This window comes from Sinocyclocheilus grahami, unplaced genomic scaffold (assembly GCF_001515645.1).
Source record: "Sinocyclocheilus grahami isolate Dianchi unplaced genomic scaffold, SAMN03320097.WGS_v1.1 scaffold522.1, whole genome shotgun sequence".
Taxonomy (NCBI): Eukaryota; Metazoa; Chordata; class Actinopteri; order Cypriniformes; family Cyprinidae; genus Sinocyclocheilus; species Sinocyclocheilus grahami.
The window spans coordinates 645,303-670,454 of NW_015505701.1; the positions used below are offsets into that span (position 1 = coordinate 645,303).

The window sequence follows — 25,152 nt, forward strand, 5'->3', positions numbered from 1 at the left end:
TGTCATGGCTACATTTACACTGCAGGTCTTGGTGTCCAACTACGATTTGTTGACTATATCCAATTTTTGATGACCAGCTTACATCATATTTTAAAAGTGACCCATATCCAACATCTGCATTTACACTATACACCCAAGGTAGATGTACTGACCCAGAAACAGGGTTGCCAGGTCTGTGAAAAAAAAAAAAAAAACAGTCAAGAAACCAGTCTGAGATGATTTGAGCTTTGTGACATGGCACGTTATCCAGCTGGATGTAGCCATCACATGATCACCTACTTTGTGGTCAGCAACAATACTCAGGTAGGCTGTGACATTTAAACGAGGCTCAATTGGTACTAATGGGCTCAAAGTGTGCCAAGAAAATTTCGCCCAAACCATTACAACCCAAGCACAAGCCTGAACTTCATACAAGGCAGGATGGATCCATGCTTTCATGTTGTTTACGCCAAATTCTGACCCTTCCATCCAAATGTTGCAGCAGAAATCGAAACTCATCAGATCAGGCAACCCTTTTCCAATCTTCTATTGTCCAATTTTGGTGACCCCATGCGAACTGTAGTCTCAGTTTCTTGTTCTTAGCTGACACGAGTGGCACCCAGTGAGATCTTCTGCTGCTGTAGCTCATCTGCTTCAAGATTCGACGTGTTGTGTGTTCAGATATGCTTTTCTGCATAACTCTGTTGTTACAAGTGGTTATTTGAGTTACTGTTGCCTGTCCGTCTACTAGAACCAGTCTGACCATTCTTCTCTGACCTCTTGACATCAACAAGGCATTTGCGCCCACAGAACTGCTGCTCACTGGATATTTTCTCTTTTTCTGACCATTCTCTGTGAACCCTGGAGATGGTTGTGCATGAAAACGCAGTTTCCCAGCAGTTTCTGAAATACTCAGACCAGCCCGTCTGGCACCAACTATCATGCCCTGTTCAAAGTCATTTATATCACCTTTCTTTCCCATTCTGATGCTCGGTTTGAACTTCAGAAGATTGTCTTGACCACGTCTCCATGCCTAAATGCATAGAATTGCTGTCATCTGATTGGCTGATTAGATGTTTGCGTTAACGAGCAGTTGAACAGGTGCACCTAATAAAATAGCCAGTGAGTGTAAATCATTTCCAGTTAATGCTGTGTCATGGCTACATTTACACTGCAGGTCTTGGTGTCCAACTACGATTTGTTGACTATATCCAATTTTTGATGACCAGCTTACATCATATTTTAAAAGTGACCCATATCCAACATCTGCATTTACACTATACACCCAAGGTAGATGTACTGACCCAGAAACAGGGTTGCCAGGTCTGTGAAAAAAAAAAAAAAAACAGCCCAATTGTTAGTCAAAACAAGCCCAAAACTAGCCAAGTCATGGTTTTCCTCCATCAAAATCGGGAGGAGGAGATAGACTTAACCTGCAAACTAAAAAGAAACAACCCATGGCAACAGTGTAAAGGTAGATTGGACAGACTTGGCAATAGTGTCCACCTGAGTCGACATCATTCGCCACCATTATTTTTTTCAATGACGTACAGCTCGCATTGACGGGAATTTGTGATCTGTTCGCTTACATGGCAGACGCAAATGCATGTATCCGATTCATATCAGATTTATTTCCACATGTGACTGAGGCTTGAAACTGATCTGGGAATATTGGAATTCATGTGATTTTTTTTTCTGCTTACACGTTCGTGAGTCGTATCTGATCTGTGCCACATGGGAGGAAAAAAAATTGGAATCGGGTCACTTGTAAATTAGGCATAAAAAAAGAATCACATAAAATCATAATTGTTAGTAGTTTGTTGTGTTACCTTTTAAATTGTTTTGAAAAGGTAGCTTGCCTAGCGGTAAGCTTGTAGTTTGTAAAGCTAGTTTCAAAGCAGCTTCCCCAGCACTGGACTATACATCAATGTGCAGTGCCTTTTTAAAATCATGTGACACAGTTGCAAGGTACTCTGCACTCATGAAAAACAGAAATGCTGCACGCTCACAAGAAAACATCAAGCGGGGATCCGAGCAAAGCTAGAGGAGCTCAGATTTCAGGTTAATCTTGCTTCCTTTGTGTCGGCCTTTCTTTTTTTCCTCTTGAAGTGGCCTAGTTCCCCAACCTGCCCCACTGAAACACGGCACTGTGCAGGGAAACACAGCAACTGCAGGGTTCAGACGCTGAGTCTTTAGCTCAAGGAGGCCTTGGGGGTGTTTTTCATCAGCCACTGTGAATGCGGGACACCAGCGCCCAGATTAGACATATCGCTGATGGAGTTTTGTGAGACTGAGACATTTGGGTACAGTAATGCTCTTGCGGGACAATGCCACATGCAGGCTGAATGATGACAGGCGTATTCTGGATTATTATTTATTTATTTATTTTATTTTATTATATGATGATATATTATATTATATCATGAGAAAATACAGGTATTTTTAATTAAATTATTAGCTGGAACTGGAAAAGTTGTGGATTAGTAATGAAAGTTTATTGGTCAAAAAGTGTGGGATCCCTAACCTTTGAAGCCACATTGCAATCTCACCACCATCGACACGGCAAGCAACACTCACATTTTCTGAAGAGACTGTAAAAATGTAGTTTTGATGAGAGTAGCTTTATGTGCTGTTAGATGCATGACTGTTATGAGTCTGCGTCTGAGCTACTCTTGTCTTAAATGTACAGGGAAATTGCGCAGCTGGCTTTCAGCGGCTGTCTGGTGCTTTCAGTGTTTTCAGAAAGTCCAGGGTTTTACTTTATCTTTGGTCCGAAGGGGTTGACGTGCCGTGAAATGTACCACTTCGGCAACTCTCAAGGCTGGAGTGGATGAAATTACCCTGGGCTCATCTTTTAGAGCTTGTAGTTGTTTTATGGCTGTGTAGGTGTATTAGAGGTCCTCTTTGCTTTGCCACAGGGAAAGTTAATGTGTAGTTTTGCGCAATCAAATGTCTGATTCTTTCCACATCTTCTTACATGTCTGAACTGGTTGAAAGAGGAAATGCTTTGATTGCTAATGGATCTTTCGGTCAATAAGACAAACTCCAGATATATTGATTTAAATCATCCTAACAAATCATTCACCAATATAATAATGATAAGAAGAAGATGAAGATGATGATGATTATAAATAAATTCTTATTAAAAATGTATTTATTTATTTATTTACTTGCTTTTTAACATTGTTTATTTTTTTGGGTTATTTATTATTATTATTATTATTATTATTATGGTTGTTGTTGTTTTCATAAATTATTTTTAGAAATGTATTTATTTATTTTGTTTTTAAAATAGTTTAATTATCATCATTGGTTCATGAATTATTATTATTGTTATTATTATTATTATAAACATTGGTTAATTTTAAATGATCATTCAAATATTATTGTTAATGGCCGTTTTTAAAAACAATTGTTATTATAATAAATAAATATTATTATTATTATTATTAACAATCTTTTTTTATTAGTTAGCTGTAGTTAGTTTATAATTATAAAAATTATATTGATATTAAAACAAATCAACCAATTAATCTGTTTTCCCCCCAGCTTAATTATTGGTATCAGCAAAATCCATTATTGTCAAAATTCCACAGTGGCAGTAAAGAAGATGTCTCATGTGAAATGCGCTCCATAATCCATCTGAAGCCTTTCTATGCATAGTGACTAAACCAGGCTGACATTTGAGCTAGCATAACTATTTCAAAACCAAAACAATCATCAGGTAGCCAATCACAGCCTCTCATTTCCCTCCGCCGGATACGCTTTCAAAAAAAGCCTGGTGAGCATTTGTTTCCTTGCATACTGATCCCGAACATAATCACCAGTCATACCCCTTGCAGGTGTAGGATGTTGCAATAAATCTCATTATGTCTCTTTTATGCATTCATTTGCATAATCCAAGCCTACATTTTCTTTCTGACTGGAACATCCGTAATTATAAAGGCACAGGGATTAACCTACACCAATTTCCACTTTGTCACTGATTTAAGGAGGACCACTGAGTGACATGCACACTCAATAGTCGGCTCATATCCGCTTGTATCCATGGTCAGCATGTAGGCCACCTAGGCTGATGAGTCATGTAAATAGCACATGTAGAGCAGGTGTGGAAATGACAAAGGGACAAAGAGGTTGCTAGACCTGCAGGTGTCCAACTCCTATTGTTGTCAAGTCTGAATTAACTTGTGCAAACAGACCCACAGACATCTGTGTCTTGACCAGGTGCGGCAAGTAACTGAAAGTTGAAAGCAAAATCAGTCAATCAAAATCAGTTTTTTGAGTGGAGATACGCAATGCTGGTTTTATTATTTGATGCACATTCTTCCAAATAAAAATATATCAGTTTCAAAGATTTTAAAGTCATAATTACCTGGAGCAAAGTAGCAGTTAGAAGAAACAAAGCTGCAATTGCGAGATACACGTAGTCGCAATAGTTTCTTGTAATTGCAATTTTTATCTCTTTGTTCTCTTTGTAGAACTTTGTTCTACAGAATTTTGAAATAAAAATATGCTTTTTTTTGAGAAACAAAGCCAGAATTGTGAGATATAAAGTCACATTAAGAGATGCAACGTCATAATTACTATAAGCTAAGTCACAGTTATGAAAAATAATGCCACAGTTATGAGATATAAAGTCACAATTGTGAGATATAAAGACCCAATAGCAAGAAAAAGTTTAAGTAATCAGAAATATAGTTGCAGTTGTAAGATATAGTCAAATTGTGTGATATAAAGTCAAATAAGGAGATACAAAGTCACAGTTACTAGAAACTAGACACAATTTATATGTTAATATAAATGAACATATTAATATGTTAGTCTTATAGTTATCTATAAGCTAGTGTGCTCCAAAACGATGACAAAATTAGTTTTTAGAAGATATAAGCATTCAAAACTTACACAGTCTCTCACTTCCGGCAATATGAATCAACGGTTTTGATGACGTCACCCTTCAATTCAGCTTCTCATCAAACTTTCTGTCCAATCAAATGCTCTCTAGAATCTGAAATGTCCCGCCCCTACACTATAAATATTTGCTGAAACTGCGGCTGAAATAGATCACACTTGTTCACAGAATTAGTATTTTCTGTATGCTGAATGGCACGTAGTGCACTATATGGGGAATAAGGAACAATTTATACAGTGTAAATACGCTTTCCATTGGGTCGAAAGAAGTCTGGTTTAGCGTCGCGTTGTGTTGTGTCACGCGAACCGCCGCAGCATGCACAGTCTGCTCCGGTCCAGAGACACGATATAACGGAGCGGATCATATGAGCAAGTCACGCAGACCACAAAATGTATCGGAGCCATTTGAATTCTACACAGAATGCTATATTTTTATAGCGATTTGGATCAGATTAGGAGGATAAACGGCTAGACAAACGGCACTAACAAGTAGAAGAGATAACACCGGTGCCCTGCACCAACATAAATTACACAATTTTCAAACTACACATCCTCGGCATCATTAATCACTGTTTTGCTTTAGTAACAGTTTCATATTGAATCTAAAGAGCTAATCTATTAGACTGTGGCTGTCATAAGCTGTCAAATGCGGCTTTACCGAGCTTTAAGGCTCTGGCCCAAGCTGTGATATAAACAAAACGCTATTGGCTATTTAAAAAGGGGGCGGGGCTGCTCGATATGTCCCACCCCATCTTCCTGTTTCAGTTGAAATTACGTCACCACATAGCATAACACTGCATGTTTCAAGGCACTTCAGTGGACCTTTAAAGCCCTGATATACTTTGTATATTTTCAAACAAAATCCGGCCAAAACGGAGTTCGTTTTGTGTTAATTTTGGAAGTTAGAAATGGCTTGCCAAAGCAAACTTTCTGCAAAAGTTTGTTCCGGCTGCAAAACACCTTCGTACTACCATTGGTCCATGACAATTACGTCTTAGGAGGGGTGCATTGAGGCTCCACCACCTTTCATGTGGAACCCTTCTCTGGGTTAATTTCATCTGTAGAGTGAGATGAGGTGAGATGTCCGCGGGTAAAAACATGAACACAGTGGAGAGCCACTTTATAGTAGCAAATTAAAGGGTTGGTTCACCCAAAAATGAAAATTCTGTCATTAATTACTCACCCTCGTGTTGTAACCCGTAAGACCTTCGTTCATCTTCGGAACACAAATTAAGATATTTTTGATGAAATATGAGGGCTCTCTGACCCTCCCATAGACAGCAAGGTAACTACCACAGTCCAGAAAAGCACCAAGATGATCGACAAAGTAGTCCGTGTGACATCAGTGGTTCAACTGTAAAGTTACGAAGCTATGAGAATACTTTTTTGCGCAAAGAAAACAAAAATAATGACTTTATTCCACATTTTCGTCTCTACTGTGTCACTTTGGACGTGCGTTCACGACAGTATCATGACGCGAGCGTGATGACGTCATTACGCCGGATCTGGGTCAGCGCCGCCACACGCTCGCGTCATGATACTGTCGTGAATGCGCGTCCACAAGTTATACAAATTATGAGATATGGGTCAAATTGCAAAATTTTGTCTAATTGAGACATAAAAATTCTCAATTAAAATAAAGTCAGAATTGCAAGATATAAAGTCTACATCTGCAATAACGAGAAACAAATTAGCAATTACAAGAAACAATGTCACAACTGAAAGAAATAAAGTGCATCAAAACTTGAAAATACAAGAAACATAGTCGCAATTGTGAGATTTGAAGTCATGTTGAAAGATATTAAGTTGCGGTTATGAGAATCATTACCAGTTGCAAGATATAAAATCTGATTGTAAGATACAAATTTACAATTACGACAAACAAAGTCACAATTGTGAGCTATAAATTAAATCAAAATATGTTTGTGGGCAGAGCTACCAAGTGTGAATTATTAGTGATTGAATAATTGTAACATCCTTCACATCATTACATCATGAAATACTGTGTAACACTGCAGAGTGTACTATATAATTCCTACTATCTTAAAAATAATGAATAATGTGAATAGAACAAATATAAAATGTATACACTTTCAATTTAATGACATCTGCATTTCATTCGGAAAACACTGCAGGCTTGGAATTCGACAGTGTACTGTTGCACCACAACAAAGCAGGTGCTTTTTAGAAATTAATATGCAGTTTCAGTGAAAATGCATGCAGTGCTGAGTTTAGGATACTGTGCATGCAGGAGTGTTGAGACCCATGCTTAATGCAGTGGGCTGTTTTATTTATGCCATCTGTGGCCTTCCCATGTGGATTTAGGTCAGTGAACGCAGGTGCCTCAGATTTGTAGCGATGTGGCATGCTGTCTCTCCATTTACATTGAGAGTGTGCATGTAGTGTATACTACAGGATACATGTGTATGCGCTTGGAAGCACACAATCATATATATATACATGTGTCTCATACAGAAAGGGAAGTTTTTATGTTTTGATTCTACCAACGCTCAGTCTGTTTGGAAGTCTGGATTGCAAGCAAGCTAATTTGCAATGTATACAATAGGTCTTTTTAGGATTAGTTATGTCAGTTAAGCATCCCAGACGGCATGCTACACCCTCGTCTGCTTGTCCACAGATATTTTATGCTCCAAGCTACGTAAATGTAATATGAAATATAATGCATTCCGTCTACTGTATATCCACCCATCATCCATGACTCTGAATTGGCTTTGTGTTGTCATGTGGCTTTTAGAAAAATGCAATGTTTCCACTGACCTTTGTTTAGATCAGACAGAATCTTTACTTATTTAATGCACAATTCTGGTCTTATTCTTTGGTGTACTTTATTTCAAACAAAAAGGTCAATTTTATCAATTTTAAAGTCTTAATTTTAAATTTTAATAGTTACCAGAAGCAAAGTAGCAATTAGGAGAAACAAAGTTTAAATTTTTTAATTGTAATCAAAATTACAAGATATAAAGTCTCAATAGCAACTTTGTTTCTTGTAATTGTGACTTTTTATATCTTTAATTTGTTCCGCAGAATTTAAAATTTTAAATCACAACTGTGAAATATAAAGTAACAATGAGATATACAAAGTCACAAAAGTTGCAGTTGCGAGATATAGTCACATTGTGAGACAATTACGAGAAACAAAGTTGCAATTGTGAAAAACAGTCACATTAAAGATAAATTCGCAATTGACATATAATGTGTCATTGTAAGATATAAATTTGTAGATACAAGAAACAAAGTAATTATTGTGAGATATAAAGTCAAATTGTGGAGATACAAAAGTGTGATTACAATAAACAATTGCCACAATTGAGAGATATAGAGGGCCAATTACAAGAAAAAGTAGAAATTACAAGAAACGTAGTCACACGTGAGATATAAAGGAAAACTGTGAAAAAACGTTTTGAAAATTACAAAATTATGAAAATTGTAATTGTTATATATCAAATTTTGATATATAACGGTGAAATTACGAGAGACATTTTGATATATAACGGTGAAATTATGAAAAACAAAGTCAAAATTTCAAAATATAAAGCCAAATTGAGATATAAATGCATAATCATAAGAAAGAAAGTTTGAATTGCACATACAGTCACATTTTGATTTATAAAGGTGAAGATATGAGAAAGTTGCAATTTCGAAATATAACATGAAATTTAGATATAAAGTCATAATTACAAGAAACAAAGTTTGAATTGTGAAATATGTAGTTACATTTTGAGAAATAACAGTAAAATTATGACGAACAAAGTCACAAAGTTGAAATATACTGTAAAGTCAAACTGAAATACAAAGTCATAATTACGAGAAACAAAGTTTGAATTGCACATTTAGTCACATTTTGAGATATAATGGTAAACATTTTAAAAACAAAGCTGCAATTTTGAAGTATAAATTAAATTTGAGATATAAAGTCGCAGTTATGAGAAACAAAGTTGTAATTAAGAGACATTTACACAGTAAAGTCACAATTATGAAATTATGAAATTTTGAGAAATAATGACAGTTGCGAGATAAAAAGTCACATTCTAAGGTATAAAGTTACCTTAAAAACCATAACTTTTTTTAACTTCAGATGCCACTCACATTTTGCAAAAAATATTTTTGTTAGTAGCGTGGCCTGTAACTCTCATGTCACATCATATCATGATCCAGTGCTGCTGAAATGCTGCTAAAATAATAAAAAAAAACATTTGTTGTGACAACCGCGGAAGGCTTCCTTTTTCCGCATTCATCCAAAGGGACGTTCCTTTCATTGACGCTGTCACCGCAGTGGATAGTTGAGTGCAAAGAAAATGATTCAGTCTTTGAGAACGTGTTCAAAGAAGCTCATTGTGTTGTTGTGTAGCTGCCTACAGGTTTCAAGCTGAATTACCTACTGACACCAAAACCAAAAAATGCTTTGTCCTTTTGCGCATTAGAGAGAGAGAAAATGTGAAAATGCTGCCTTTCTGCCTACTGTACGTCTCCCAAATGCACGTCTCAGTAGTACCGAATGTGTCACCTTCATCCAGCGTGATGGTAAACGACATCACAGCGCAGTTTGAGTCGACTTCCTCTGTCACTACATGTATGTCTCTTTATATAATAAGTCTCTTCCTATCTGAAGCCGCCTGATACTTGTGTGGAGCTCGGGAAGCCTCTCATGTGGCACACGTAGGATGTTTTGCTTCTGCTATAGGCGTGACTCTCTGAAGACATCAAAAACTGTCGTTCTGAGGATTGGTTTTCAAAAGCGGTTTTAAGGCAAAGATGTTGCTTAGAAGAGGGTTCAGCCTTGGGTTGAGTGTAGAGACTCGAGGCTGAAAAGCATCTTTAGTGCCTATTCCAGTATCCCAGATCTTTGTGTCCTTGTTTGACGGTGGAAGAAACAGCAGAAAGAAACAGACTGCAGGAATAAATAAATGAAGACTGGAAATCTAGCTGATAGAGTGCCAGGATTAGCATATGCTCATGACAGGAGCCGGTGCGCCAATTGAATTTTTATCTTTTTAAATTGCTTGTTGTCATAAGTTGGTGGATTGTGGATTTGTCTGTCACGGGTGTTAATGAGGTTGTCATAGGTGATGTGTTTAGGTGATTTGAGACTTTGGGAACTGGTTTTAGTATGAGGGATGTGTTTTAGGGTGGGACCAGGTTTGTTTAAGCTATAAAAAGGTGTTCAATGTCAAATATCATCAGATTGTGACATTGCAAGATTGTGATATGGAATTTGGGCATTGGGACATTGTGTGACAGTTTGGTAAATTCTTTTAACAAACACTTTTCATATCCATAATAAACATAATAAATGTAGTGAGATATATATATATATATATATATATATAGATAGATAGTTTAATGCAAAAAATACTATGTATAATTTAGTTTTTATGTAATATAAGTATTATACATAAAATCATATATATGGATTCTGACTAAATTGTAATTAAATTTAAATTTTACATATATTTAATCATTTTATGTATAATTTTATATTTTATGTACAATTAACAATTAAACTCTGCACACCTGACGGCAATAGATAGGTGCGTTGGAGGCAAAGACCAACCAAGTCAAAAAACTAAAAAGCAAAAAAAAAATCCTGCACACTATCTATGCAAAAAATATCAAAATATTTATTGACTACATTTCGGTTGCATGACCTTCATCAGGAATTATTTATATACAGAATATTTTATAGGAATATTTTATGTGCAGGAATACTATGTATACATTTTTATATAATATTTAAGTAGTATACATAAAATTATTAAATATACAGTGGGGCAAAAAAGTATTTAGTCAGCCACCAATTGTGCAAGTTCTCCCACTTAAAAAGATGAGAGAGGCCTGTAATTTTCATCATAGGTATACCTTAACTATGAGAGACAAAATGAGAAAAAAAAATCCAGAAAATCACATTGTAGGATTTTTAAAGAATTAATTATGTATAAATGTAATTACAATCTAGTCAGAATCCATTATATATAAGTGTGTGTGTGTGTGTGTGTGATTACATTTATTCTGACTCTGATTTTTTTTATTACATTTTAATTGAAAACACGTAATTGAATAGTTCAATATTAGTAATTTAGTCAATTCATATTATTAGAATATAATTACTAAGATTATAATTATATTTAGAGTAGGGCTGTGCAATTAATCGCATGCGATTGTCATGCGCATCTTGTCAGTAAAGCCGGTTCCGTGATTAGTAGTAAATCTCCATCACCTGCTTTCAGATGGAGCGGCATTTACTGCACAGAGCCATAGTTCACTGACAATTAGGCAATATCACGTTCATAATCGCAGATGAATTGCATTCGATTATGAATGCGATATTGCCTAGCTTGTCAGAGAACTACGGCTCCCCTTGTAACAAGTTCTTGCACCTATAATCGTATAAATCTGTACCGGTCGACACATTTTTATGGTTTCATAGTATATATCATCATACAGCCCAGATCTGCTGGGTTTGTTCGATTTTCAGTCTCTCTGTGATGTTTTATAAACTGCTCTTTGCAGAATCGGTGCTCCTCATTTATTGAGCTGTTCATTTCTGAGCTGCTCCAGTTCTGACTGATCCATTATTAGCCCAAATCACATCCATAAAACTCTCCCTTTTCATCATATCATCCCTCACATCCAAACATCTCAGATTATAGCCGGTGTTAAGACTGAACGCTCGGTAATTAACGCTGAGCAGCAGCTAAAGGAGAGTGTGTGTGTGTGTGTGTGTGTGTGTGTGTTACACAAGTTGATTTGCTGTGTGCATCACAAAACCAATTTAATATGTGATTATTTATAATATTATTTATGTAAGTAAGAAACCTGATGCTGTTGTTTATGATCACACTGTCCTTGTTGATATTTTCTTTTCACGTCACATTTGGTTCCAGCCGTACTTGAATCCTTGAATCACTAACTGTTATTTTAAGTTGCCTAAAAGGTCAAAATGCATAATGAAGGTGCAGCAGGCTACGCAACGAGACACTAAGCTTTCGTTATGGTATTTCGTTATGTAGTGTTGCTTACTGCGGCTGATTAAGACGAGCTTGAATAAATTCAACAGAGGTTGCTTTTATTACACATCACACCTGGTTTTGACAGAGTGTAGAAGGTGAATATAGCATCTATCAAGTCAAGCATGCTGGATTTCTGTCAGTATCACACGTCTCACCGGCCAATCAGGTGTCGATCTTTGTCGCACGACAGCTCATGTGTCAGTTCACTGCATCTGAACTTTGGACGGGCAAATTAATTTGACAGCCCTGGAGGTTTTCACACATTTTTTTTTAAGGTTGTGTGATTTGAGAGCCTTGTTGATGTCGATTAAAGGGTGTTTCTTCAGCTTAGAGAACTTTTATGTCCCAAGGGTGGATTTTTATGTATTGTTTTTTCTTTTGTTAAGTGAAGTTGCATTAACTGTCCTTGGAAAACATCTTTTTATGTTTTTTTTTTGTTTTGTAAAAACTATCTATCTATCTATCTATCTACTTATTTAAAATAAATGTATTTAAAAGTCATTTCATGAACAGTTTTATAAGTGAACCTTATAAAGTTAATGTATGTCATTTACAGTCTTGTCATTTTGTCAAATTATGCAAAAATTAGTTTATTTATTCATTTGCACCTTATAGCTTTGTTTGTTTTGAAGTTAATGTCATTTCTAGTCTAGCTGTAATTTCATCAAAATCCAGCCTTTTTCCAAAAAACCCTGGCGCCTAAAGGGTTAAGTAAAACTTATAAATATTTCATTTGTTTGTTTAATTTAGAAGTCATTTCATGAACAGTTTTGCAGCTTTTGCAAACACTGTAAAAACTCTATTTAAAATGCATTCATTTTTTTCACCTTACATTTTTTTCACCCTATAATTGTTCTTCACCTTATAACGTTTTTCACAAGTTAATTTGTCATTTTCAGTCTAGTTGCCATCTTGTCCATTTGCTCATGTAAAAATGTTCTATTTATTTGTTTATTTAAAATTCAGTCATTTCATAACAGTTTTGCACCTTATAAACTTTTTTTTTTATTTAATACTGCACCATTTCTAGTATATCTGCAATTTTGTGAAATTATGCAAAAAGTATGAAAATTGATTTGTGCATACTCAGGTTACATAAATGCTACCTTTTAAAATTATAAACGTTTTTTTATGTATTTGAAGAAAACCCTTGCTGTCTGAGGAGGCAGTTCTCGGCCTGCATAAGCTACAAATTGGTCCAGACCCTAAGTTTTACTGGACTAGTTGTTTTATTGGCAGGTCGATCTGTTTCTACATGCAGCAGAAACATTGGGTGTCATTTAATTGACAATTTGTGTTTTTTTGAATGATTTTCACAATTCATTCCACTGGCGTTTCATGAATGGGGGCCGTCACCTTCATCGAAACACACCCGTGACCTTCCTAACAGGCTTTGAACTAGCAGTACATTAAATATTAAACACATTGAGGATATCGATAATTACATACTTGCCAGAGTGCCGTTAACAGCCACATGAAATGAATCTTTGCCGTAGTACTAATGTGATATGGCCATGGCATGAAAGCCTTCATTATGATACTTTGACAAGCTCTTTTTTTCATACAAGAAAAGTACATCCATGCAAGAGCTGTAATCTCAGGCAATGAAAGAAGCTCGAGTTTTTAAGGATGATTATCATCATCCATTTGGCTTTGAATTCTCCCACCAGGACGTCAACACTGAGTGCCTTTGGAAATGACCTGTTCGGATTTGATTTTATTCTTTATTTTGTCTTGAATCCCATCCTGGAGTTCGCAGAAAGATCTAATGGACTACATAATTCATGAACTACCAAACAATTTCTCGATTTGAACCGATTCTCATTTTAATAAACCGACATCGATTCTAAAAGGAATAGAGCAGGGATAAATAAAAAGTGCTGTTAATTCACTCACCTTCAGGCCATCCAAAATGTAGGTGACTTTTTTTCTTCAGTAGAACAGTAAAGAAGAGTTTTATCTGAAATCGTGTTCCTTGGTGATTCATAAAATGCAAGTCAGCAACTGCCCCGTTTTTGAGAAGAAGAAAAAAAAAAAAAACTTTAAAGGAGCACAGAATTAACACCCGCGGCTTCTGACGATATATTGAGGTCTTATAAAGCGAAACGTTCGGTCTGTGCAAGAAACTGAACATTATTTATGACATTATTCATAACCTCAAACAGGCAAATCTGATTCATTTCTTTGAAATGGTTCCTTCGGACAACTCAATGAACTAGTTCAATTCACTAGTTTGTTTACATAAATACACAATGAGGTACCATATATAATATTACATTATTAATGTGTAATATATTAGCTATTAAAACACCCAATAATGGGAAGAATCGATCAATGTTTACAGTGGATGCATGAACAAAACCTAACGAAACATCCAATAAATCGCAAGAAGCTTTGTGCTTCGTTACTTTTCTTATTAAACAAAGTCTCCGCTTTCAAATTTGGTCACATTTTATTGAGAAATTCAAACAAAATGCCATTTTGGCGCCGTTTTATGTGGCAAGACAGACCAATTTAAACTACACATTAACCAATCATCTCTTCCTCTTATTAGTTATATGTATGAATGAACATCAGAAGGTATGAAAAAGTACAACTTACCTTAAATTATCTCATGTAATTAATCAATCAATCAGCGTTTCAACCGTGGAAAGACACATTTACCTCAGAAAAGCCATTCAGTGGCCATAAACTCGATAGTTGGCTAGAAAAATTAACTCTAGAAACATAAGTTTCCTGAATATGTGCACTATATTACACATTCATTATACTGTATTTTAACTGTTTGCATTATATTTAATATTTTAACCTGTTTCTTGTTTGAATAAATCTGTCATGAAAACAAGTTACTGTATGTTTATATTTCAACAAACTGGAGTTTTTCTCAGCATTAGCTGAGAGAAAAACCTGTACGTGATTGCCTGTATATCGAAATAAATTGTTATAGAATCAAACTGAATCAAGATCGAAACTGAATCGAATCGCAAGCTTGTGAATCAAAATATACTTTTCTATCTCTTTTTCATGTCTTTGTGAAACAGTTTTTCATTTATTACGCCTCTTTCGAGAATTCCCTTGCCATAATAAAAGTTTTCCTTCTTTTCCACCCCAAAGCTCTACATCCAGACCACCACGCTGACCATCTCCATGAATCTGTGCGCGTCCGTTGCTCTGGGAATGCTCTACATGCCCAAGGTCTATGTCATCATCTTCCACCCAGAGCTCAACGTGCAGAAACGCAAGCGCAGCTTCAAGGCCGTGGCGACAGCGGCCACCATGTCCTCACGTCTGTCGCACAAACCCAGCGACCGGCCGAACGGCGAGGCCAAAACCGAACTGTGCGAAAATGTGGATCCCAACAGTAAGTAACCACTTTTTATTCAGAGATAATTGTGGACGTTGGGGAAGATGATACAGTACATTTGCTCATGATGAATTCAGATGCCTTTATAGTAAATCTGGTGAACACTGAGACTGATGTGGTTAGGAAATTTGTCGTTACATTCATAAAAAGAATGTACGATTTTATTTTTTTATTTTTTTGATCACATGAGCGAATGCAAGTTATCAAAATAAAATAATGTGACTTTTCACAATTCACATTATTATGCATGTTTTCTCGCTTTTTGCACCTATCATTGCACTGTTTTATAATTAGCAGAGACCAATAATAATACATTTTTGAATCTAATTATTATAATAAACTGACAGTTTATTATTATTATAGTTATTGTAAAGCATATCATTATACTTTTTAGTTATATATTTTTTTGGTATATTAATGTACTTCAAAAATATGTATTTTAAAGGTAGCAAAACATCATAAATTGGAATAAAAAATCATTTATAATAACATGAATTAATAAGCCACAAAAATGATATACTGTATATATTATTGCTGGGCAATGATACATTTTTTTAATTGTGATTAATTACATGATTGTCTGCGATTAATCGCATTGTTATGCATCAAATTCAATAATGCAATCAAAAGTAGTGTATTGTGCACTTTTTTCATTTAAACGTACTGCTATATGAACAAAAGTGCAATAACATTTGGTTTGCAAACACTTTAAACAAATAAGGTGCTTTTTTACAGCAGTATTCCTTTTACATAGTAGCAGTTCAAATATTTCTTGTAAATCTCAACTTATAACATTAATGTAATCAAATTAAATATAAAACAAGCTATTTCCACTTCCAGAGCATTAACGTTTTTATAGAAAATATTTTATAGTTTGTTATAGAAAAACAAGTTATGCTCAGAGTCCAGAGCCTCGATCATAACATTTTAACAGACACCTTAGAGACCTGCACGATCGCGGGACCCAACGCAGCAGAGTGCGGCGCGGGACAACACTTGCTGGGGGTGCGGGTGCAGGCGGGTAGACACTTGTGTGTGCAGGATGCGGGAGAATAATTAGGGTGTACTCACACTAGGCAATCTTAACCATGCCCGAGCGCGTTTGACCCCCAAAGCATGGTTAGTTTGACTAGTGTGATCGCTCTGTGTGTTCGTTTAGCCGTCCCTGGCTCGGTTGGAAAAGGTGGGCTCGAGCGCGGTACGCATGTAGTGTGAGCGGAGTGCACATCTTCTGATACGTGTGCAACATGATTGTGTGAACATTTCGGAGCGGAAAAAGCTATATATCTGTAAAGCAATATATTGTGAGAGGGCTGTGTGTTACCGCGTCCCAAACGACTCAAAATAATAAACCACAAAGTTAACAAAACAATGCACTCCACTGTGCTGAGCGAGAGCGCTTCTCTGCTGTCTTCACGTGCTATCAGAAACTTCCTATTTCCCACTTATGAAGTCATGATTACGAGCATGTTGCGTTATTTTCTGTTTAAAATAATAGTGAACAGTGGTTTGTGAATGTTGATGCGTAGCCTAAATAATTTATTTGGGAGCATTCATGTGAGAGCTGCTGCAGTCTTAGTCCCACCCCAAATGCTCTCATTGCTTGAGATGCGTGATGACACCCATCCCACCCCTGCTGTGACCCATGGTTTGTCTGTATGTGTATTCAGAGCCAGTGAGCAACGGACTTTCATAATAATAAAAAACTGCGTTAATGCGTGATAAAATAATTGCCAGCTTTAATCAATTAATGCGTTCACGCGATAATAACGCGCTAACTTGCCCAGCCCTAATATATATATATATATATATATATATATATATATATATATTGTCATTGTTATAGTTATTACAATAAATAACATTTTATTATTATTATTATTGACAGTTTATATTGTATATTTATATAATATTGTATTTAACAACATTAATGTCATGTTTTTTTTATATTTTATATTTATAATGACTTGAATTAGTTTAATGAGCATCAACAACACTTTTCTTTTTCAACAACAATTAACCCTCTACAAAATCAGAGGATAATTCAAAAATCAAAGCTATAAGAATAAATTGTATAACCAAATGATCCATTAAGCATTAAATAATGTAAAAATGATCGTAAATGTGATAAATGAAAGTCACAAAGTTATTTATTTATTATAAATTTATTATGGTATATTACCAGAATAAAAAATTTATGTAATTAATTAATTCTAGGTATTTATAGATTTGCAAATGGGGTATGTAAAGTTCTAATAAATTAGGAGCTATCTGAGTGCTTATTATGAATGCTTATATCAAATTCACTTACAAATATGTAACCATTATCCCAGTCTTGACCTAAAAGTTGCTTTCCCTGCAGCCGGCGGGTGTAAAAGCGAGCTCATGTCCCAGAGTGCAGTGCTTGCTAGATTCATTGCAAAATGTCACCATGAGCTGATATTCTGTTGCTTTGGCCTGTTGCTTGTTGCAGCATGAGCTCGTGTCAGATATAATGGAATGAAGTCATCTGCTGAGAATGACCACATTTCCTCTAATGTACACGAGATGGTGAGCCGCACACCGCAGAGAGAAATAACATAGGACTGGTTTGAGCCCAGAGGATTAGCATGTCGTCACTGTCAAAGGAAAGCCATGGCTCTTTGAAAAGGCAAAGATGAAAAGTACTTTTGTGTTGTTTATGTGGCTTTGACTGGAAAAATCACAGGTCTTTGCAATCGTTCAGCTGGTTTTGGGTTTTTCAAATAACTACGGCACATAAAGAAGAACATATTGGGAAATTAATTACAAAAATGATGCCGTCAAGGCTTCTTTTCTGACAGTGGCGATGCTTTCCCACATTATTAGATATGCCATTCTTAGATGGGACAAATGGCATATCCAAAGTAACAGATCTAAGCTAAAATACACCCAATTTCAAACCCAGCTTGAAATTAAATTTCATGGCTGTTTGGACCAATCAGAAACTCTGCTTTGCTTCTATTGGACCAATCAGAAACAGCTCACCAAGTACTGTTTTTTTTCCCAACAGGCTAATTCTCATAATGTATCAGGTAAGACCAAATTAATCTTCTACCTTTGGTTATGACCTTGCTCACTTTCGAACGCTGGGGGAAAGGACGAGGTGGAAATACTAATCTACCAGTCTTTTGTGGCCATTTATCAAAACTTGATGACGATCACACAGTGTCATTCAAAAGCGCTAGAGAATGAAATCCATCTCAATCCTGTACTATTGCTGGGAAAATGGTACGTTTTATTGTACCATGCATATTTAGACATCAACAGTTAAGTATCAATATGCCCTAATTTTGTGTGAATGGACACTTTTGGCACCTGCACATTATCTAGTCCAATGCTCAAATCACTCCCATACGTGTTGTTCTCTGCGCAATAGTTCGTGCTGACACAAAAGTCACTTATTGCTTATTTTTTGTTATTGTTGTTAAATTTTACAGAGACAAATAGAATAGTAACACAATATTTATTGTTGTTTGAGAGATGTTAAGATTGTTGTGGGTAAGACTTTAAAAAAATGTGTTTCAATAAAAATTGTTTTATTAATTCAATGTTTTATTTTTTAAAAATTAAATAATAATAATTTTATATTAACAAAAAATATATAATTACAAGTTAGGAATATTTCCAATGAATAGTCCTTGCTGGTTAGCATTTTATTATTAGCATTTTATTTTAATTTTTTTACTAGCATTAAACATTGTTTTTATTCCTGTTGCGTCCCTACTGCTGTGCATTTCCCAAAAGCATCGTTAGCTAGCTATGGTCGCAAGTTCCATTTAACTCTGTTGGTAACAACGGAATTGTGACCATAGCTGCCTTTGGGAAACGCACCACTGATTAGCATTTTATTATTTGAATTTGGCATTGTTTTTATCCCTGTTTCAACCCTACTTGTTAACTTTTTATTATTAGCGTTTAGTTTTCTTTTTTGATTATTAGCATTAACCATTGGTTTTATCCTGTTCCATCCCTGCTGGTTAGCATTTTATTATTAGCGTGTAGCACTGTTTTTACCCCCTCAGTTGAAAAGTGAACTACAATAAGTTACCTTGGGTTTCAAATTGAGAAACTGACTCATTAAGATTGTCACTAACGGCCTTGTGCCATTTGACAATGTTACTATCAAATAGTGGGATTTAAAATTGTGGGTCAATTTAACTGTTTAGAAGCACATGAGAAAATAATGTCATAATATAGTCGGTATGGACATTTGCCATATATTCATCAATGGATGGAAATATCTAGGAAACAAAATTGAGATTTTAAAGGGGTGGGTTCAGTGATTTTTTTTCTAGGCTTGATTGTGTTTATGGGGTGCAGTCTAATACACATGCTTCGTTATTTTAAAAATGCATTATTTTTCATATAATTTACCTTTATTCCACACCACTCTGTCCCTTCTCTGGGAAACATGCTGATCATTTCCTTCTTTTATGAAGCCCCTCCCTCAGAATTAGGCGATGGGCTCTGATTGGTTAGCTAGCCCAGTGTGTTGTGATTGGCTAAACTGCCTCTAATCGTCCCGCCCCTCACCTCAGGGGCATGTGCTCCGGTGTATTGTAAACAACGGCGTCGTTAATATCGCTTATCAGTTTGAGCCCGATTGAGAAGCAGAGGATATTATTGAAGAGGATCGTGCAGAACCTGTGCAAGCACCGCTTTTGATGGTAGGCCTATGTTTTTTGTTTGTTGTCATCTCATACGTTTAGATACGCTGTTATTTGTAAATGCTACTGCTTATGTTAGATTTAATATATGGTTTTATCCTGATTAAAGCTTTAATACAGTACGGCAACTGCACGCTCATCCATGTTTAAAGCTTATCATAGCTATGAGAAAATAAGTGTATAATTGTAATTGTATCATTGTTGGAGCTGAGCTGAATGAGTGAGCAAGAGAGTGAGAGAGAGAGATGCAGAGTGTGTGCAGAGCAGGTGTCACAGTCTTCAGCCGGTGTGCCCAGGAGGGCCACCAGATGACTGTGTTCTGGGAGCACATGGCTTGTGTTGTGTTTGTCTGTTGCCATGTGCTCTCTCCTGTCTATTGTCTGGCCCCTCCCATCTTGTTACCTCGTTATTGTTTTAGTTGCTCCACCTGTGTCTCCCTCGTTAGCCTCCTCGTTTGGTTCCTATTTATTCTCCTTGTGTCTGCCGGCCTGTGCTGATCCGTCATTTCTCATTGTGTGTGTTTCGTGTCTGCATGTGTGCAGCTTTAGCTCTGCCTGTCTGTTTTTCCCCCTCGGGGTGGTTTGAGTTTGTTTTTGTTTCATTTGTTACTAAAATAAAACAGCAACATTACACACTAACTAACGTTAAAAAAGTGAAATCGCAATCAACCACCCCTTTAAGTGGAGATATTATCTGTAAAGCCAGATGAGTTTGCATCATCTACATGCAGCAGGCATTTTACATATTTGATGTTTCCAAGAAACCAAAGAGTATCTAAGCAAAAGCTCAACATAGTTATGAAATGGTGAACTCTACTGTCAGTCCTAATCTGATGACACGTGGAAGATCCCAAGCTTCAAACGCAAGCTCCACTGCTCAATTCCCCATGCGCCACTGTGATGGCATGGCAGACTCCACCGCGGCTCCCTAAAGAGCCGTGAACCATCTGTGTCGGCCTTCCCTGTGCACTCTATGCTCTTTCTTTCTCCCTCTTTCTCTATATAACACACTCTGACTCTAAATAATTTTTTATGGATATGTATGTATATGAATGTCCTCAACCCTGAAATATCTGGCACCCAGGAGAACAGGCTAAATATATTGAGCCGAGATGGCAATGCCAAGAGTGGAAGCCGTAATCATCACCCTTGTTTCCCTATTTTGGTGGGACATGCAAATTCGAGCCTATTTGATATGCGAGGCTGAATGGTGACGGATGTCAAGAAAGAAGTTTTGACGTCAAATAAAATGGCTGAGTTTTATGTAACTGTCAACGGTTTGCATCAAAACTGACGTATAGATTTGCTCTGACAGCAGTGATGATTCATTAGACATTATTTATTAATTTTCACATTGACGTCAAAAGACAAGAGTATCAGTGAGCTTCAATATCTTAATGATCCTTACTGTCACAAAAATAGAGAGAATGTGCAGTATTACTGATGTTAATGACCCATATTATAATCTCATCCTAATAAAATATTATAAATGAACACTATAAAATGTTTCTTCCATTGTAAAGATTAGCCTGTGCAAAGAGGCTATTCTTGTCTGATAGGCATTAATTTCCCTTTCCTTAGGCGTTCACAGTGATTCATAGCGATAAAGTGACCAGAATTTGGCCTCATTCGTGAAGCAAAGGCAGAAAATTTCTTTTTAAATTTTTTGTATAACCATTCTTATATAATTGTAGCATTATGTGCCATAATTTTATTTTTTGTAAAAACACTCTGTCGCACAATTTTCATTCTTTCATAAATGTCGTTTCTGACATGCAATTTAAGTGTCATGTTATCGTTGATATAACCATTCTCAAGTGATAGTTGCATTATATAACATAATTGTCTTGTTAGCTTTTTTTATGTTTTTATGTAATTTTATGCATTATGCAACTTAATTGTGACATTAAGTTCATATTTACAGAATTATTGCATTTTGCAATGTAATTGTAATGCTATCATTTGTATAGTATTGTTCGTAAAATATTTGTACATAATTTTCCAGTTATGTGAAGTTTTTGTTTAAAACCATATTTTATTGCATTGTGAAACGTAATCGTCATGTTATCATTCATACAACCATTCTTAAGAAATTGTTGAATCATGCATCATGATTGTCTTGTTAGCATTTTTAAAAAAGGTTTTTACAGTTCTATGCATTATGCAACATAATCCTGACGTTATCATGTTTAAATTAATTGTTACATAAATGAAGAGTTTGGTTCCAAAACGCTATAAATCCATTTTGATTAATTTGAGTAAAAATGTGTTTCCTTTACCAAGAAAGTGGCAAGATGAAAACCTTTCACATAGCATCTTTAGGTTACAATAACATTAAAAATTCAAATCCAGATTTTGATTTTCAAAGATTTATTATAAAATTGAATATTTTTTCCCCAACATGCAATAAATCCATTGAATCAATATAAAAGTTATTTTTCATATTGAAACTGTTGAAAACACACAACATAGTAAGTTGATCCACATATGACAGCCTCTGAACTTCATCAATACTAATCTTATATGCAGGCACTGGACTAAAATCCGTTTTTCAGATGAGACGTTAAACCGAGGTCCTGACTCTCTGTGGTCATTAAAAATCCCAGGATGTCCTTCGAAAAAGAGTAGGGGTATAACCCCGGCATCCTGGCCAAATTTGCCCATTGGCCTCTGACCATCATGGCCTCCTAATCATCCTCATACACTGATTGGCTTCGTCACTCTGTCTCCTCTCCACCAATAAGCTAGTGTGTGGTGGTCGTTTTGGCGCACTATGGCTGCCGTCGCATCATCTAGGTGGATGCTGCACACTGGTGGTGGTTGAGGAGATTCCCCCGCTTTCATGTAAAGCGCTTTGAGTACCCAGAAAAGCACTATATAAATGTAACAAATTGTTATTATTATTATTATTAAAAATACATTCAATCAGTCATTGCTCCCAAAATTAATTCAACGGGTAATGCTATAAATTAATTACACCAACAAAATACAATTTCATCATGAACATACATGAACAACAATATCACATTAAACCACAGAAATTCCAAAATGACATTTCCCTTGCCTTCAACTTCCAAAAGAGCATTCATCTTTGCCATGTTACATTCATTTAGTTGACTAGTGCTATACGCTGTATTAACAAAAACATTAATGACATTAATAAAAACACGTATACTGACAAGCTACACAATCTCTCTTTCATAATCGAATGTGACTCATATGCGATTATGAACGCAATATAGCAGTGATCTAAGGCTCTGTGTATTAAATGCCGCTCCATCTGAAAGCACGTGATGGAGATTTACTATTAATCACAGAACCAGCTTTACTGACGAGATGCGCATGATAATCACATGCGATTTATCGTGCAGCCCTAAGTTTGTTTGTTGATCACAAAGTACAAAATAGATGAGGAAAACTAGGATGTCGGGTGTATTCAAAGCGCCGCCATTACTGTCTAGAGTGCGTGGAATGGTGCGCTGTGAATGGTTGAGCGGATATATTGCATTCTGCAGAGAAGGGAGACTGCCGTTTGTCGCGGTTTGGAAAGAAAGGGAGAAAACATGACAGAATAATTTGGCGGATATTGCATTTTGCATAAAATTTAAAATTGACTTTTCAATACCGACCAGATACAATACTGATTTTGGTGGAAACTCAATTTTAAAATAAAATGGCGTTTATCGCGTTTTGGAACCAAACTCTTCAAATATTACATTATGCACTGTAATTCTGTCATTCATAAAACCACACTCACACATTTGTCACGTTATGAGATGCAATTGTAAAAGTATTCTTCGTAAAAGCATTTGTACATAATTTTTGTAATGTGACGTTATCTTGTTTAAAACCATTCTTATGTAATTATTGCATTACGCAATGTAATTGTCATGTTATAGTTCATGTAACCATTCATAGGAAATTGTTGCATTATGCGACATACTTTTCTTGTTAGCGTTTTAAAAAGTATTTTAATGTATGTTGTTTAATGTAATGTATGTCACATAATGATGTTACATATTTAAAACCTTCCTTACACAATTATTGCATTATGCAATGTAATTGCCATGCTGTCATTCGTGAAACCACTCTAACGCATTATGATATTATATTGTAAAACTATTGTTCATAAAACCATTTGTACATAATTTTTGCATTATATGATGGTGTTGTGTTTAAAATCATTCTTAGAAAATTATTGCACCATGCAACATAATTGTCATGTTAGTGTTTTTAAAAAAGATATATATATAAAAAAAGAGAGATATATATAAAATCTAATTTTACACATTATGCGACATAATCGTGACTTTATCATGTTTAAATTCATTCTTGCATAATTATTAAATCATGCAATGTAATCATCATGTTATTGTTCATAAAAAAGCACTCTAAGGGGCCGTTCACACAGAACCTGTTTTTCCATTCCAATGTGCTACTTTTCCATTGTTTTTCTATGTAAACATTCTTGACAGATGTGCATGACCGTTACGCTTGCGTCTCGTGTCTTTTGCAGCGCCTCGCACATGAGCTCCACATTTTTAAGATGCTGTGTCAAGTTAAAACAATTTCAACTTTTACACGCAGTGCTGTCAATGTCAGTGTAATAATTTAATTAGCTCTAAAAAGGGAAATATTTATGACGAATTATAACTGGTTATGATTCATAATAAATATTTAGATTATATCTTCGAATTAACTGTAGCAGAATCAATATTACAATTATTTGATCTGTCCGTCCACCGAGCAGACAATATAATCATTTATCAATTCAAGGAATGTTTATTTTCCTGGCCACAGAAGCAATAAACTGTCCTTCTTTGTGCAGTGCTAGCAGTAATTTAGCAAATGTAGCAAGGGTTCAAACATCCATTGACTTCGAACTGTGAGCAGCAAACAGAGACAATCTGTTGTGAATATAAGGGATTTAATAAATGAAACTATATCTAACATATAACTAACTAAAACATATATACACAGAATGAAACAAAGTAAGGAAAAGAGAGAGAATAGAAAAGAATGGCAGTATTTCACATCACTTAACCACAACCTTTGAAAATCATCAAAGAATCCAATAATCACCTTAAAAGGGACTGAAATTTAAACACGCATCTGAATAATTTCAAGCGGTTACTTGCATTGGTTTCGATTGCTGAAAAAGAGTCCGGATGCGGTAGATAACGGAG

The 25,152-nt window shown here is 35.6% G+C and overlaps 1 protein-coding gene across 2 annotated transcripts in view; it reads left to right on the forward strand.

Moving 5' to 3' along the window:
- Positions 1-25,152, forward strand: part of LOC107555009 (metabotropic glutamate receptor 7-like) — a 256,667-nt gene that overhangs the window by 221,563 nt on the left and 9,952 nt on the right. For both annotated transcript variants that reach the window (XM_016237693.1, XM_016237695.1), the window contains one exon: positions 15,030-15,276. In XM_016237693.1, the coding sequence (XP_016093179.1) occupies positions 15,030-15,276 (247 nt within the window). The remainder of the gene's footprint in view (positions 1-15,029; positions 15,277-25,152) is intronic.